General features: G+C 45.9%; 1 protein-coding gene across 1 annotated transcript in view; it reads right to left on the bottom strand.

Moving 5' to 3' along the window:
* Positions 1 to 14,191, bottom strand: part of Efr3b (EFR3 homolog B) — an 82,222-nt gene that overhangs the window by 32,712 nt on the left and 35,319 nt on the right. Inside the window, exons 2-4 of the mRNA XM_042696787.1 lie at positions 9,874 to 9,950; positions 8,308 to 8,435; positions 165 to 315 (exon numbers count right to left, since the gene is read on the bottom strand). Of these exons, the coding sequence (XP_042552721.1) occupies positions 165 to 315; positions 8,308 to 8,435; positions 9,874 to 9,950 (356 nt within the window). The remainder of the gene's footprint in view (positions 1 to 164; positions 316 to 8,307; positions 8,436 to 9,873; positions 9,951 to 14,191) is intronic.

Here is a 14,191-nt window from a genome sequence, read left to right as displayed (position 1 = left end):
CTTCTTTGCTCATTCTAAGAGGGACACCAGGACAAGCAGTGTGTCATGGTTAAAGTCAGAAACCTCAAGTGAGAATGACACATCACAATGTTGACTCAGGCCTTCCACTCCCATCCTACCCAGGTTCTGGCTGGGAGACCAGGGGCCCCAGAGCTGCTCCTTACCGAGTTGGTACCCAGTATCTGCAGGTTGGGCTTCTCTGACTCCAGCAGTTTGGCCACCATCTTGAGGAAGCTCTCCACGAAAAGGTTGATGCTCTGGCAGTGGCAGGCCATAAGCAGCTGGTCCAGCGCCTCCATGGCGATGCACACGTACCTGGGAAGGGCAGCAGGGGGCAACTGGGTGTCAGCATGGTGACCTTGTGGGTAGCATCAAGGAAGAAGATTGTCATGGGCTGCCACAATTTCTAGGTTGTAAGTCCAACAAGTGACCACTCCACTAGAACTGATAACCAGTAAGACTTAGAGCTGTAAGGGGGTTTTGCAAATATGTAGTGGCCTGAAGCTCTCAGGCCAGGGTCATGTGCAGTATGGAAAATGAAGAGGAGTCCATGCCAGGTGCCAGTGGCTCACACCTATAATCTTAGCTTCTTAAAAGGCTGAGATATTAGGATCATAATTGGAAGCCAACCTGGACAGAAAAATTTGTAAGACTTTTATTTCCAATTAACCACCAAAAAGCCAGGCATAGAGCTGTCGTTTAAGTGGATAAGTGCCAGCCTTCAGCAATAAAAGCTAAGCGAGAACTTGAGGCCCCCAATACTGGCACAAGGGGCGGGGGGGGGGGAGGGAAGAAGGGAGAGTTCAGAGATTTCATCTTCATGGCTTGATCTTAATCATATTCATCTTTAAACATTAGTCAGACATTTAAAATGAACAAGAATTAGACTTGCTAACATCTTTTAAAAAATAACCAAAGTTTAAGTAAATAAAAAGACAGCTCTGAAAGCATGACTACAGGATCATTTCTGGAACAATTAGGTGGCCCTCATGAAGCCCCACAGTATGTCCTAAGCATCTGTCTAATTCAGATTGAAGTAAGGAGGCCAGGTCTGGCCGGCACCATATTGACCACATGGTGGATGGTAGGGTCTGGCATCTTGTCTTCAGGATGGGAGAAGGTAACCTCCTCTGCCCTCCATCACCTGCCTCCCAGGTGGGCGAGCCTGGAACCCTGGAGGCAGGGGCAGGCATTTGGCTGATAGGTTACTGAGTCTGTCAGTCCAGTACCCAGGACTGGGAATTTCCTGAGGATCTGCCCTCTGTGCCGACCTATTTAAACCCGGACCAGCCTAGCCGCCAGGACTCCATGCCACGTGTGTCTCTGTGATCAGGTTCTGTGTCCTGTCTCCTGGCTCATCTCCAGTCATCATGGCATTGCAATTAAGCTCTCTATTGGAGCTGAACTGGCTTGTTGGTATTGTTTTTGTTATCTCTTTCCTCTTTAGCATGTTTCCTAGCTGTGTTATGTGTATTTGTGTGCTACAGGCCTTTGTAACAACTGGCGGCCTGCAGCCTGTTAAATGTATAATAAAGACTCAATATTTTATATTTTAAAATGTGGCTTATGGGATGATTTACCTTACAACAAGATAACGTACTCAGACTGCCTTAGACAATGACAGCTTTGCAAGTCTAAACATGTAAGGTAATAGAGGTCAAAAAGATATCAGACACCAAACAACCACGTTAAAAAACAAACAAAAAACAAAACAGCAACAACAACAAAAACAACCTCTTGAGCTGGGGCATACATGTAGCAGACTCCTAGCCTACTATACATGACAGCCTGTATGTTTCAGCACCAAAAAAAGAAAGGAAAGGAAATTTTAAAAAGCTGCTGTGGTTTGAATTTTTCTTCCTACTTCCATGACTCTCCAGAGCCCCACCCTTCAGAGGCCACCACCATCACTGCCAGGAAACCTGCAGACCATGCATCTGGCATGTTGCAGGTGCACTGTGCCAGCCAGGTAAGCGGAGCCTGAGGCCTGCGTTTGGAGAAACAGGCTGGCCTGGATCCTTGTCAGAGAGGTCAGACTTTCCCTGCAGAGAAACCTGGACACGTCCAATCAACCACATCGGGCAGGAAATGAGGGCAGGTTGAATGACATTCTCTTTGCTTCTAGATCATCCTGAGTATCTTTCTGTGTGAAGGAATCTGACAGTATCTCACTATTATTTTACAGAGTGTAAGTACTGGAAGTAAAGGAAGGGGTGGGGTAGCTGGGGCTAGGTAAAAGAAGAAGCTAGAAGGCTTCCCCCATCCCAGAGCCTAGATTGCTATTTTTCCTGTTCCTGTAAAAAAAAAAATCTAGAATATCCTGATAAGCAAAAAACATCCTTTGCTAGGAACAAAAAGAATTGGATACTGACCAGGACTGGAAATTTTTTGTTGTTGTTGGAAAATGAAAACTATAGTGGAAGTGAAACTGAAGTGTAAAGAAACTGTAAAACTAAGCCAGGCGTGGTGGTACATGCTTGTGATCCCAGCCTTTTAGGAGGCTGATGCAGGAGGATCAAGAGTGCAGGGCTGGCCTATACAGCCTCAAAAATCAAAAGTCGGGGAGAGGGGCAGCAGGGAAGGGAGGGGTTGTAAGAGAATGAGAGACAGGGAAAGAGAGAGGTGTAAGGTCTAATTCTTTGAACATACTGAAGTAAGGAGGCCAGGTCTGGCCGGTGCCATATTGGCCACATGGTGGATGGTAGGGTCTGGCATCTTGTCTTCATGCTGGGGGAAGGGAACCCTTCCTCCTTCCCCACCCCACCCCATCACCTGCCTCCCAGATAATGGGCGAGCCTGGAACCCTGGAGGCAGGGGCAGGCATTTGGCTGATAGGTTACTGAGTCTGTCAGTCCAGTGCCCAGGACTGGGAATTTCTTAAGGATCTGCCCCCTGTGCCAACCTATTTAAACCCGGACCAGCCTAGCCGCCAGGACTCCATGCCACGTGTGTCTCTGTGATCAGGTGCTGTTTCCTGTCTCCAAGCTCATCTCCAGTCATCATGGAGTCCCAATTCAGCTCTCCATTGAAGCTGAATTGGCTTGTTGGTGTTGTTTTTGTTATCTCTTTCCTCTTTAGCATGTTTCCTAGCTGTGTTGTATGTATTTGCGTGCTGCAGGCCTTTGTAACAACTGGCGGCCTGCAGCTCATTAACTGTATAATAAAGACTCCAATATTATATATTTTAAAATGTGGCTTCTGGGATGATTCACCTTACAACAGTACTACCACTTAGCTCTCCATCTCTGACCCCAGTAACTTAAACTTTTCAAAGAATCTTGGGAAACTGGAAGCCAATGGGACTCAGGTCCTAGCCCAATGCTCTCCATGTTTGTCCCTCCACAGTGTGTCCCAGCTATGCTCTCAGAAGGAACAGAGCATGGGGTCCTCGGGGCCACACCCACTCCACAGAACCATGGTGAAAAGGTGACGATCAGAGATCTGACCTGGGGCTGGTGTCCTAGAAGGGGTACAAAGTAGTGACAGGTGTGGGCATCCAATTAGCTGGGAACCTGGAGCAGAATGGGTTAAAAAGGAGCTGGGCCATGGAGGGAACAAGAGTAGGTACAGACCACAGATAGTCCTAGAGGTTCCAGAAGTGCATCCCAGCAGGTAAGGAGGAAGAACCAAAGGATGAAGAGTAGCCTGGGACTCCCAGGCAGCAAAGGGGGCTACGGAGGACAACAGGCAGGTTATAGAGCAATGTCAGGCTCTGGGATTGAGGTAGTAGGTGAGTTACTACCATTAAGGACAATGCCTAGGGGTCTTGGCACTTAGGAGAAAGGCCAGAATTTGCCTTGCCCAGAGTCCCAGAGAAGGCTGGCTCTGCTCTGATGCCTCGTGCTCAGTCAGAAGCAGCCTGCGAAACCAGGGAAGATGGGGTGCCTCCTAGGGAGGGGTGAGTGGGGTGAGCAGGCTGGGAAGCACACTCAGATGGAGAGGAAAAGCAGATCCAGGCTTAAGGGCTGGGAGAAGCAGACAGGAAGAAGAGGCAGCTTCAGGAGGAACTGGTCATCACCCAAGAATTACTCAAAGGCCTTGACAAAGCACCTCTCATTCTGGGCAGTGTGTTTGTATTTGGTGAGCCTGCTCTTGGAATCTTCTGGGGTTGGGGTGCTCAGAAGCAGAAAGCAGGGGTTGGCCTCTGTTATGGCACTCCCCTCCTGGCAGAAGCCCACAGAGTGCTATCTAGAGTCAGCTGCCCTTCCCCTAGCCTCAGCTCCTTCTTGAGAATGTGCTTTTTTGAGGACATTCTTCTCAGCTGGGTGACCACAGGCACCGTATCAGACCATCTAACATGGGATCCTGCACACCACAGCCAATGTTCAGTGTCCACTGCAGACTGACTCAAGTCTTGCTCAACACTGCTGACCCCTCTCCCCTGAATCCCAGCTTGCAAGGGATGCTCCCACTGTTGGGCTGAGTTGGAAAATAAATGTACAGAGAAAGGTAAGAAACAGAAGGAATGCTTGCCTTTTGCTGCTCTGGATATCACTACCCAGCATATTGTGTGACCTTGAACACCCCTTGGAGATACCTTGCTCCCTCCTTCTGCCCACTTCTGACTATCCCTCTGATGTCAAACATCCATGAGCCAGGAGTCCCAAACAGCTGGGACAAGGTGATGACACAGGAAGGCAGTGGTCAAAGATGATGGTTCTGCCACAAGAACCCATCCATATCTTAGCCCATACTCTTAGGACTACATCATAGAGACCCCCACAGATGATCACAGGGAGCCTTGGCCCTTCCCACTGTCTGCATGTGACCATTCTGCTCTTCTAAAACTGCCATTAGTGATGAGGAGATGAAAATGTGTGTAGTGTTGGATGGGGAGATTCAAGAGGGAGAGGGATACATTCTAACACATTTTCTCCCCCCCTCTCCAAACATTTATGATTAAAGCCCTCTGTCAGGCCTTCAGGCTTTAAATACCTAGAAGCAGCAAAGGCTATTTTTAACAGGACAATGCCAATTTTGAATTGCAATTCTAAGGGCAGTGGAAAGGATTCTAAAATGGCTCTGCTGGCTGCCAGGCATTTCTACCAAGAGACCCATCACTGCAGAGAGTGTTGGTAAAATTAGCATTAAGTGTTTCATGCTATAGCTGGCACGTCATTTTTAGGTTCAAGTTAGGATAATGCCATTTTTCCTTGCTTGACTATTCTTTACAATATGCCTTTATATAACCTGAATGCAGTATATTCAGGCTCGTCTTATTGAGTGTGTAACCTAATTTTATTACATAAAATGATTGTAGAAACATAATAACTTGCATTCTGTTTTTACACTAAGGGTAGCCTGATTTCAGATTTTCTGGAACTGGAGGTATAGCTTAGTGATACTATATGTGCTTAATTAGTATGTACAAGGCCCTGGGTTGGATCTAGCACCAAAACCAACCAAACAAAAAAACTTGCTGGTAGGCCGTGGGCTTTCTGGATCTCAGCACCTTGTCAGCCAGATCTAGACCAGGTTCTACAACAGGTGTGGCATGTATGGGAGGCACAGCTGGGACAGGAGCAGGCTATAGAAGACTCTAGAAGTCAAGATGAGGAATGTGGGGTTTGTTCCAAAGAGACCAGAAGGGTATAGCTTCAAGTCCGAGTGTTTAAGATATTAACCTGGAAAGACCACACAGGAAATATGGGAAGCAAGGAGACAATTCTCAAGGTCACTGTCATCATCTGAACTAAAAGAGAGTAAGAATCTGGGGTTGGGAGTATAGCTCAATAGTAGACTTGTCTAACATGTGAGCCCTTGGGTTCCACCCCAAGGGACAATAGCTCTGCAAAACCAATCAACTAACAAACAAAATTATATAATCTGAACCAAGAAAAGGGCAGAAATGGAAGAAAAGAGGAGAATGATATAAGCTAAATTTGTTTTGTTTTGTTTTGGCAGTAGTGGGGTTTGAACTCTGGGCCTGGTGCTGTCCCTCAGCTCTTCAGCTCAAGGCAAGCGCTCTACCATTTGAGCCACAGTACCACTTCCGGTTTTCTGGTGGTTAATTGGAGATAAGAGTCTCACAGACTTTCCTGCCTAAGCTGACTTTGAACTGTGATCCTCAGATCTCAGCCTCCAGAGCAGCTAGGATTACAGGCGTGAGCTACCTGCGCCTGGCTAAGCTAAGCATCTTTAAACACTTTTTATTTATAGATGGCATTTTCCCAAATTTTATTTATCTATTTAACTTACTGAACTCTTCTTTTGTTGGACACTTGAATTATTGCTACTTTTTCATTGTTATTTTAAAAACTCCATAATGAACAGCTCTGTAGATAAAGCTAGACTGTACTTAAGGTTGAATAGAATAGACAAATAGAAAATATCAGGGAATAGACAAATAGAAAAAGGAATTACTGGGCCAGAGGGCCTAAATTGTTTTCAAGTTCTTTTTTTCTTTTTCTTTTTCTTTTGGTCAGTCACGGGGCTTGAACTCTGGTGGGTAATTGGAGATAAGAGTCTCATGGAGGAGCTGGGAAGGTGGCTCAGTGGTAGAGTGCTTGCCTTGCATGCATGATGCCCTGGGTTCGATTCCTCAGCACCACATAAGCAGAAAAAGCCAGAAGTGGCACTGTGTCTCAAGTGGTAGAGTGCTCACCTTGAGCTGAAGAGCTCAGGGACAGCGCCCAGGCCCAGAGTTCAAGCCCTATGACCAAAAAAAAAAAAAAAAGTGTGGACTTTCGCCAGGCGCCGGTGTCTCATGCCTGTAATCCTAGCTACTCAGGAGGCTGAGATCTGAGGATCACAGTTCAAAGCCAGCCTGGGCAGAAAAGTCCGTGAGACTCTTATCTCCAATAAACCACTAGAAAACTGGAAGTGGTGCTGTGGCTCAAGCGGTAGAGCGCTCGCCTTGAGCTGAAGAGCACAGGGGTAGCACCCAGGCCCAGAGTTCAAGCCCATGACCGACCAAAAAAAAAAAAGTCTCATGGAATTTCCTGCCCAAGTTGGCTTTGAACTGTGATCCTCAGACCTCAGCTTCCTGAGTAGCTAGGATTACAGGCATAAGCCACCAGTGCCCAGATGGTTTTCAAGTTCATAGTACACATTTCAGAATTACTTTCTGGAAAGTTCCTTTCCAGGGAAGTAGGAAAATCCTTTATATTGCCATTTCCTGGTTAAACCTGAAATATTTACTTATTAACTTGATAGGATGACATCCTGAATTTCAGTGCTCATCTTTGATGATTAGTTTGTTGAATATTATCCCTTTTCATTCTAGCTCCCATCTGTTCATGCCTTTTTTGTGTCCTGTGCCTCAAACTTTTTAGTATTTCAATCTTGCCACTCTACCCCCAAACTATTTATTACCTGCTACTCATGTATAAGTTTGAATTATTTACGTGTATGTGTATGTGTGTATGTGTATCTTGGTAGTAAGACTTAAACTCTAAGCCTTACACTATCACTCAGTTTTTTTGCTCACAGTTGGTGCTCTAATACCGAACCATGCCTTCAGTTTTTTGCTGGCCAACTGGACCTAAAAGTCTCATAGATTTATCTGCCTGGGCTGGTTTTGAATCTTGATTCTCAGGTTTCAGCCTTCTGAGTAAGTAGAATTATAGGTGTGAGTCTTGTTTTTTGGTAGTATTTATTTTTGGTGTTTGCCTTTTAAATTTTAATGGTTTCTCTCTGGACATCAAAATATTTAAAAATTTATATAATAATGCTATTGATTAGTCATTTTTCTTTAAAATTTCTCTCTTTTAAACACAGTCCTTCTAGATAAACATTTCACCGAAGTGTATTTTTTGTTTTGTTTTATCAGTCATGGGGCTTGAACTCTGGGCCTGGGGGCTGTCCCTGAGCTCTTCAGCTCAAGGTGAGTGCTCTACCATTGAGCCACAGTACCACTTCTGGTTTTCTGGTGGTTAATTGGAGACAAGAGTCTCACAGACTTCCCTGCCTGGGCTGGCTTTGAACCATGATCCTCAGATTTCAGCCTCTTGAGTAGCTAGGATAACAGGTGTGAGACACCAGCGCTTGGCTTGAAGTGTACTTTTAATAAACAAATTGCTGCAACCTGGCCTCTCAGTAGGACCTGGTGGCTCCTCTTCACTTTTTAAGTGAGTCCAGGAAGACTGAGTAAGTTGCATTCAGGGCTGGGCTAATTCTTTACAGCCCTAAACTGTGTGAAAACATCTATGTTAGACAGTAGCATCTAATCTCTTCACTGCCACTGGAAGAGCAGTCTGTCCAATAGCCCACCCATTATCTTTTTCATGAAATTACCTTATATTGTTTTTTTCCTAACCATATAATACAGCTTCTACAAATCTCTCTTCCCCTCCTCATAAAACTTACCCATATCGATGGCGACCCACATCACGGATGAGCCTCTCTGAGAGATAGGCACCAATGCGATCTAGTTTTTCTGGAGCTGAGAGCGCATAGAAGGTCAGCTTCTCCATGTTGGTCTTCACCAGGCCATCCTGAAGAAGACAGATGTCTCAGATTTACCACAGCCAGTCTATGGCAGAAGGGCTCACAGGCAGTAGACAAGAGCTCAGCTGAATCCCAATTTGTAAGTGCTTATTAAGTGCATCTTAGATAATATTATAGGGACCAGGAAAACAGACCTGGTTCCTGACCTCCAGGAAGCCACACCCTTGCCCTGAGTTTGCTAGCTATGAATATATAAGAATAGGGACAGAAATAGGTGTGTGCATGTGTGTGTATGTGTGTGTGGGTATATTCATGAAGCTATTTATATTTGTGTGTGTGGGTATGTACATCCATGGGTGTGTGAATGAAAAGCTGTCATTAAAAGCAACTCAGAATATGGATAAACATAGAGCACGAATCTAACTAAGGGACTACTTAGGAGGAGAAGAGAAAGGGGAAAAGATACAGGATGAAAATTTTTGAGTTACCCTGCAACTATATATGAAAACAGCATAAAAAACCTTAATGAAAGCTGTTGAACAATAGGGGAATGGGGAATGGGAAAGAGAAACAGGCTTTGTTGGGGGTCGGGCTAATGAAGGTGAAAAAGGATGAATATGGTCAAAATAGATTGTCTACATGTATGAAAACAGAACAATGAAACCTGTTGAAATCATATTAGGAAGGGTGGAGGGAGGGGAGGGGAGTGATGTGGGGAGGGGCGGGGAGGGGGGGCAGGAGATTGATTGGAATACATTGTAAGCATGCATGAAAACGTCACAATAAAATCCTCCTAGCTAATGCAAGCTAATTTAAGGGGAAAAAGCAAGTCAGAATTAAGACACATCAAGTTAGATATCCATCACCAAGACATAAAGAAGGCAGATTTGCAGCTCTTAAGGAATTCTCCAGAGGATGCTAGAAATTTGATCAGCCAACTGGCCCATTCAGAAGAGGCCATTGATTCCCAGAGAGCAACTCAACAACATCAAATCCTGACATTTCTTAGCCCACAACCCATAATGTAGTGTGACATGTGGCGTGGTGGCTTGGAAGCCAAGAAGCTAGGCTTCCCATGTGAGCCACTCAGACGCCTGGCAGATGCCAGAGGGAGCAGGGGAGACACAGGGGCCTCTAACCAAAACCCCAGACAGAGGCACACTTCCCCTAAACAGTAGGGGGTGATTTCCATCCTAGAGAGTAAGCATCAAAAGGCAGGATTAAGAAAGATGTCTCAGTCTGAGACCAAAGCCCCAAACAGACTTCCTTCTGCCTTCTGCACACCCTGCCTTCTGAGACAGCCAATGCCTGCATCCTCCAGGTTCCTCTGGGTCTCTTTCCATTCCCAGGCTGGGGTCCAGAACTCCATTTATCAGGGCGGGCCTCGGGGTCAGGGATCTCAGGGGCCTGCCTTCCCATTATAGCAGATCGCAGCACCCAGCCTGGATGGTGAGGGCTATACCACCTGCCAGAGCTGTGACCCACCTCAGGATCCTCAGGGAAGATGTTGTCAACCAGCCTTTTGTACCTGGGGCGAAGGGCACCGCAGCAGCCGCACACACCTGGAGGGGAAAAAAGGAAAACAACAACAACAACCCATGAGCAAAGCCTTGGGGTGATGGCAGAAACCTGGGAGCCAGGACAGGCTCAGCACTACCTGTGAGGATGTAAGGCCAGAAAGATGGCGAAGGATGGAGGGGCTGTTCCCCTACTTATTCCTTGAACCTTAAGACATCTTCCACCCTCTTCTATTCCCCTCCTGTTGCAGTATGTGAAACTATAACTTAACAAGACTGTTAACTATCAACATCAGAAAATGTGCCTCAAAGGCCACAAGGCCATGGTATTTGAATACTGTAGGCATGGAGAGTTGGGGCTGAGCCCCAAGCGTCAATCCAGATCATGCAATGTATGGTTCTCCATGCCACTCACTCCCTAGGCTCCACTTGTGACAAAATGGAAAAATTGTGATACTTTTGTGTGTGTGAACTGGGGCTTGAATTCAGGGTTTGGGCACTATCCCTGAGCTTTTCCACTCAAAGCTAGCAGCACACTCCTTTGAACCAGAGTGCTACTTCCAGTTTTCTGGTTGGTAATTGGAGACAAGAGTTTCATGGAAAGCCTGATGCCAGTGGCTCACCCATGTAATCCTAGCTACTCAGGAGGCTGAGCTCTAAGAACCATGGTTAGAAGCCAGCCCAGGCAGAAAAGTTTCCATGAGACTCACATCTCCAATTAACTACTCAAAAACCGGAAGTGGTACTGTGGCTCAAATGGTAGAGCGCTATCTGGCCTTGAGCACAAAGAGGCTCAGAGATAGCACCCAGGCCCCGAGTTCAAGACCCATAACAAACAAACAAACAAAAAGAATCTCATGGACTTTCCTGTCCAGGCTGGCTTTGAACTGCAAGCTTCAGATCTCGGCCTCCTAAGTAGCTAGCATTACAGGCATGAGCCACAAACATCCAGCTCTGAGTTTCTTTTTGCTCAAAGCTAGTACTCTGCTTCTGGCTTTTTTGGTGATTAATTGGAGATAATTGTCTCTTGGACCTTTCCTGTCCAGGCTACCATCAAACCACAATCCTCAGATCTCAGCCTCCTGAGTAGCTAGGATTACAGGAGTGAGCCACCATTGCCTGGCAATGTAGTACATTTTGCTTCAGGTAAAATTGATTTTGGGGAGATGTCTTCCTTCTTGATCTTTGGTGCTGGGAGGTAATGTTAGGAAACCTATGATAAAATGAGTTTCAGCAAAATTCCTCCAGGTCCACAATAAGAAGTTTAATGAATAGAGGAAATGGGAACATCTGGAAACCAGCTCAGCTGCTTCATCCCCAGGCAGGAACATCCTAGCTGCACCAGCCCTGCAGTGGGGTGTAGAGGAGGGAGCACTGAGGAGGGACCTAGAGAGGCAGCCAGGGCCTGGGAAAGTCATCCTTTAAAGAAAAATAGGGGCCCCTATATCTCCCCAATTAAAGATGAATTCTGTTTATACAAGCATTCAACTTGATATGCAAATGTGCCTGTGAGGATTAAGCCAGTGAGTCATTGAGAAAAGAATGATTCCTTTGGTGGTAATTACTTCAGACACACAAAGTGCTCTACACAGGGCTGGTGGGAGGAGAGAAGCTGCTCAGACTTGGAAGGCAAGGGATGCCCAGCCAGGACGGGGGAGAGCAGCTATTTGAGCTCTAGGACTACCATGGGTATCAGGGAAATCCACAGGAATGAACACTGTTTCTATCCTCATTTTACAGATGAGAAAACCGAGGTATTAGCAGATTAAGTTACTTGCTAACAGATTAAGTTACTTGCTAGAGCTGCACAGTTCTTTTTTTTTTTTTTTTTTTTTTGGTTGGTTGGTCATGGGGCTTGAACTCTGGGCCTCACACCATTCCTGTGCTCATTTTGCCCAAAGCTAGAGCTCTACCACTTAAAGCCACAGGACCACTTCCCATTAACTGGTGGTTAATTGGAGTTTTACAAATTTTCCTGCCAAGGCTGGCTTTGAATCATGCGTGATCTTTAGATCTCAGCCTCCTGAGTAGTAAGGATTACAGGCGTGAGCCACCAGTGGCCAGCTTGCAGAGTTCTAGTAAACAGCCAACTAAAAAAAAAAAGTCTAAGCCAGGCACCACTACTACCATTGGTTCACACCTGTAATCCTAGCTACCCAGGAGGCTGAGATCTGAGGATCATGATTCAAAGGCAGCCTGGGCAGGAAAGTCCATGAGACTTTTATTTCCAATAAACTCCCCCAAATCCAGAAATGGAGATGTGGTTCAAAGTGGTAGGATGCTAGCAATGCCCAGGCCCAGAGTTCAAGCCTCAACACTGGCACCAAAACAAAAAAGAGGATCACATAGTCACAGAGCTAGAAAAACTCAAGGCACATATGTTAAGAGAGGAATAAGAGGACTGTGCCTTTCAGACTGGAAAGTGCCAAGTCTCTGGAGATCTTGTTAAAATGCAGTCCATTTTAGCAGCTCAGGGTGGAGGCAGGCCATGTTGGCCCATCCAGCAGCCACACATGCAGACTGGGTCACGTTTGCAATCTGGCCTACTCATTTGGGCTCAAGTTCAAGACAGGCTTTGGGTTGAAACCTTTGTTCAAACAGTATGGCCTTAAGTAAGTTACTTAACCTAGATCTGTGCCTCTTCATATACATATTTAAGCTGATAACCATTCCCATCCGAGGGACCACAGGAGACAATGCATCCAGCAACCTCCTCTTGTTTTCCAACCCAGAAGAGAAGATAGAGGACCAGGAAGGGACAGACTAAAGCCAGCTTTAGCAGGGGGGGGGGGAGGGGGGAGTATTTAGGTTTTATATGGATTTACAGGGTTTCTGGGAGCCACCTGAGCAGTGGATGACAATGACAATCCACTTAGAGGAGACATGCAATGTGGTTCAGAAGGCAGAAGTGCAGCCCAAAGCTGAAGCGACATGGCCAAGACAGGAGAAGAAGGGGCAGATCAAGCAGGACTTCTGCTTGCCACAAAGGAGCAGGAGGAAGACAGGAAATAAGAGTGTGGATTTTCAAGCAGGACCCTCCCCACAGAGAATAGCAGCCCTGAGAAAGACCACGGCTGAAACCACGGAAGGCCCCACCTGCGTGGGACCTCTGGGCTAGGGCACAGGAAGCAGGAGGCGGTATGAAGGGTTGCAAAGTTGGCTTTCCCTTCCCCTCAGCCACTTCCTTACAGTTTCCCATTTCCCTCATTTCTCTGCCACTTGCCTAAGGTCCTCCAAGTTGGGACTGCTGTCTTCAGATGGCAACACTGCACTTAAAAATATCTCTTATTAGCATTCCTCTGAATATCTAGATCTCCTCTGGTCTTGGTGATTGAACTAATTCACAGGCTGCTGGGAGCCATCTTCCACAGGGTATGTGGATTTTTTTTAAAAATTAAAGCCAAGGAAAATATTCCTTAGCAGTAGAACTTTCGAGATCTTTGCCTATCTGCGTATTTATATGATGAAACTAGGATACACGTGTCTGCAAACTGTTAACTCTCTAGTTTTGGGTTGTTTACTAGCTTGTTTTTAATTTTTTCCAAGCCAAGTTTTGAGAAAAATATAATAGCCCAGTTTAGGGGGGAAAAAAAAAAGCATAGAAAAATGTGTGTGTGCGCGCATGCGCACGCGCGCCGGTACTGGGGCTTAAACTCAGGGCCTTGTCATCTCACGTGGCTTCTTCTAGTTAAGGCTGGCACTGTACTATTGGGTCATGCCTCCAGCTGGTTTTGGAGATAAGAGTATCTAAAGATTAGCCTGCTTAGGTTGGCTTCAAACCATGATCCTCAGATTTCAGCTTCTTGAATAGCTAGGATTACAGGCAGGAACTACCAGCTACAACATTTTAGCATCCATTTTGCTTCTTTTTCTTTCTTTTTTAAATGTGTATGTGCCAGTACTGGGGTTTGAACCCAAGGACCCTTGCTCCTACTTGTCTTTTTTACTCAGCTGGCACTCTGCCACTTGAGCCACATCTCCACTTCCAAAAAAAAATAAATAAATAAGGTCTGCTCACTGTAACTCACCACAGGATAAATCTTGAAAGCAGATGGATAACTATATAGATGATCACATATCTAACTATTCCAATGCAAGAAATTGAATCACTGGAGCCAACCAACCCAAGACCAGATTACACTTTACCCACGTTCCCTTAGAAAGGGGCCAATCATACAGCTAGAGAAGTTTTCTGGAGGGTGGCAGGCCCTGTATGGCTAATGCACTTTCTGCATTGGCAGGTAATAAGAGCCCAGGGCAGAAGATTAACATTCTCTGAGCCCCTG

This window comes from Dipodomys spectabilis, unplaced genomic scaffold, assembly GCF_019054845.1.
Source record: "Dipodomys spectabilis isolate Male_0828 unplaced genomic scaffold, ASM1905484v1 ptg000210l, whole genome shotgun sequence".
NCBI lineage: Eukaryota > Metazoa > Chordata > Mammalia > Rodentia > Heteromyidae > Dipodomys > Dipodomys spectabilis.
The sequence above is the reverse complement of the archived record's forward strand: the minus strand, read 5'-3'. Positions and strand labels throughout refer to the sequence as shown.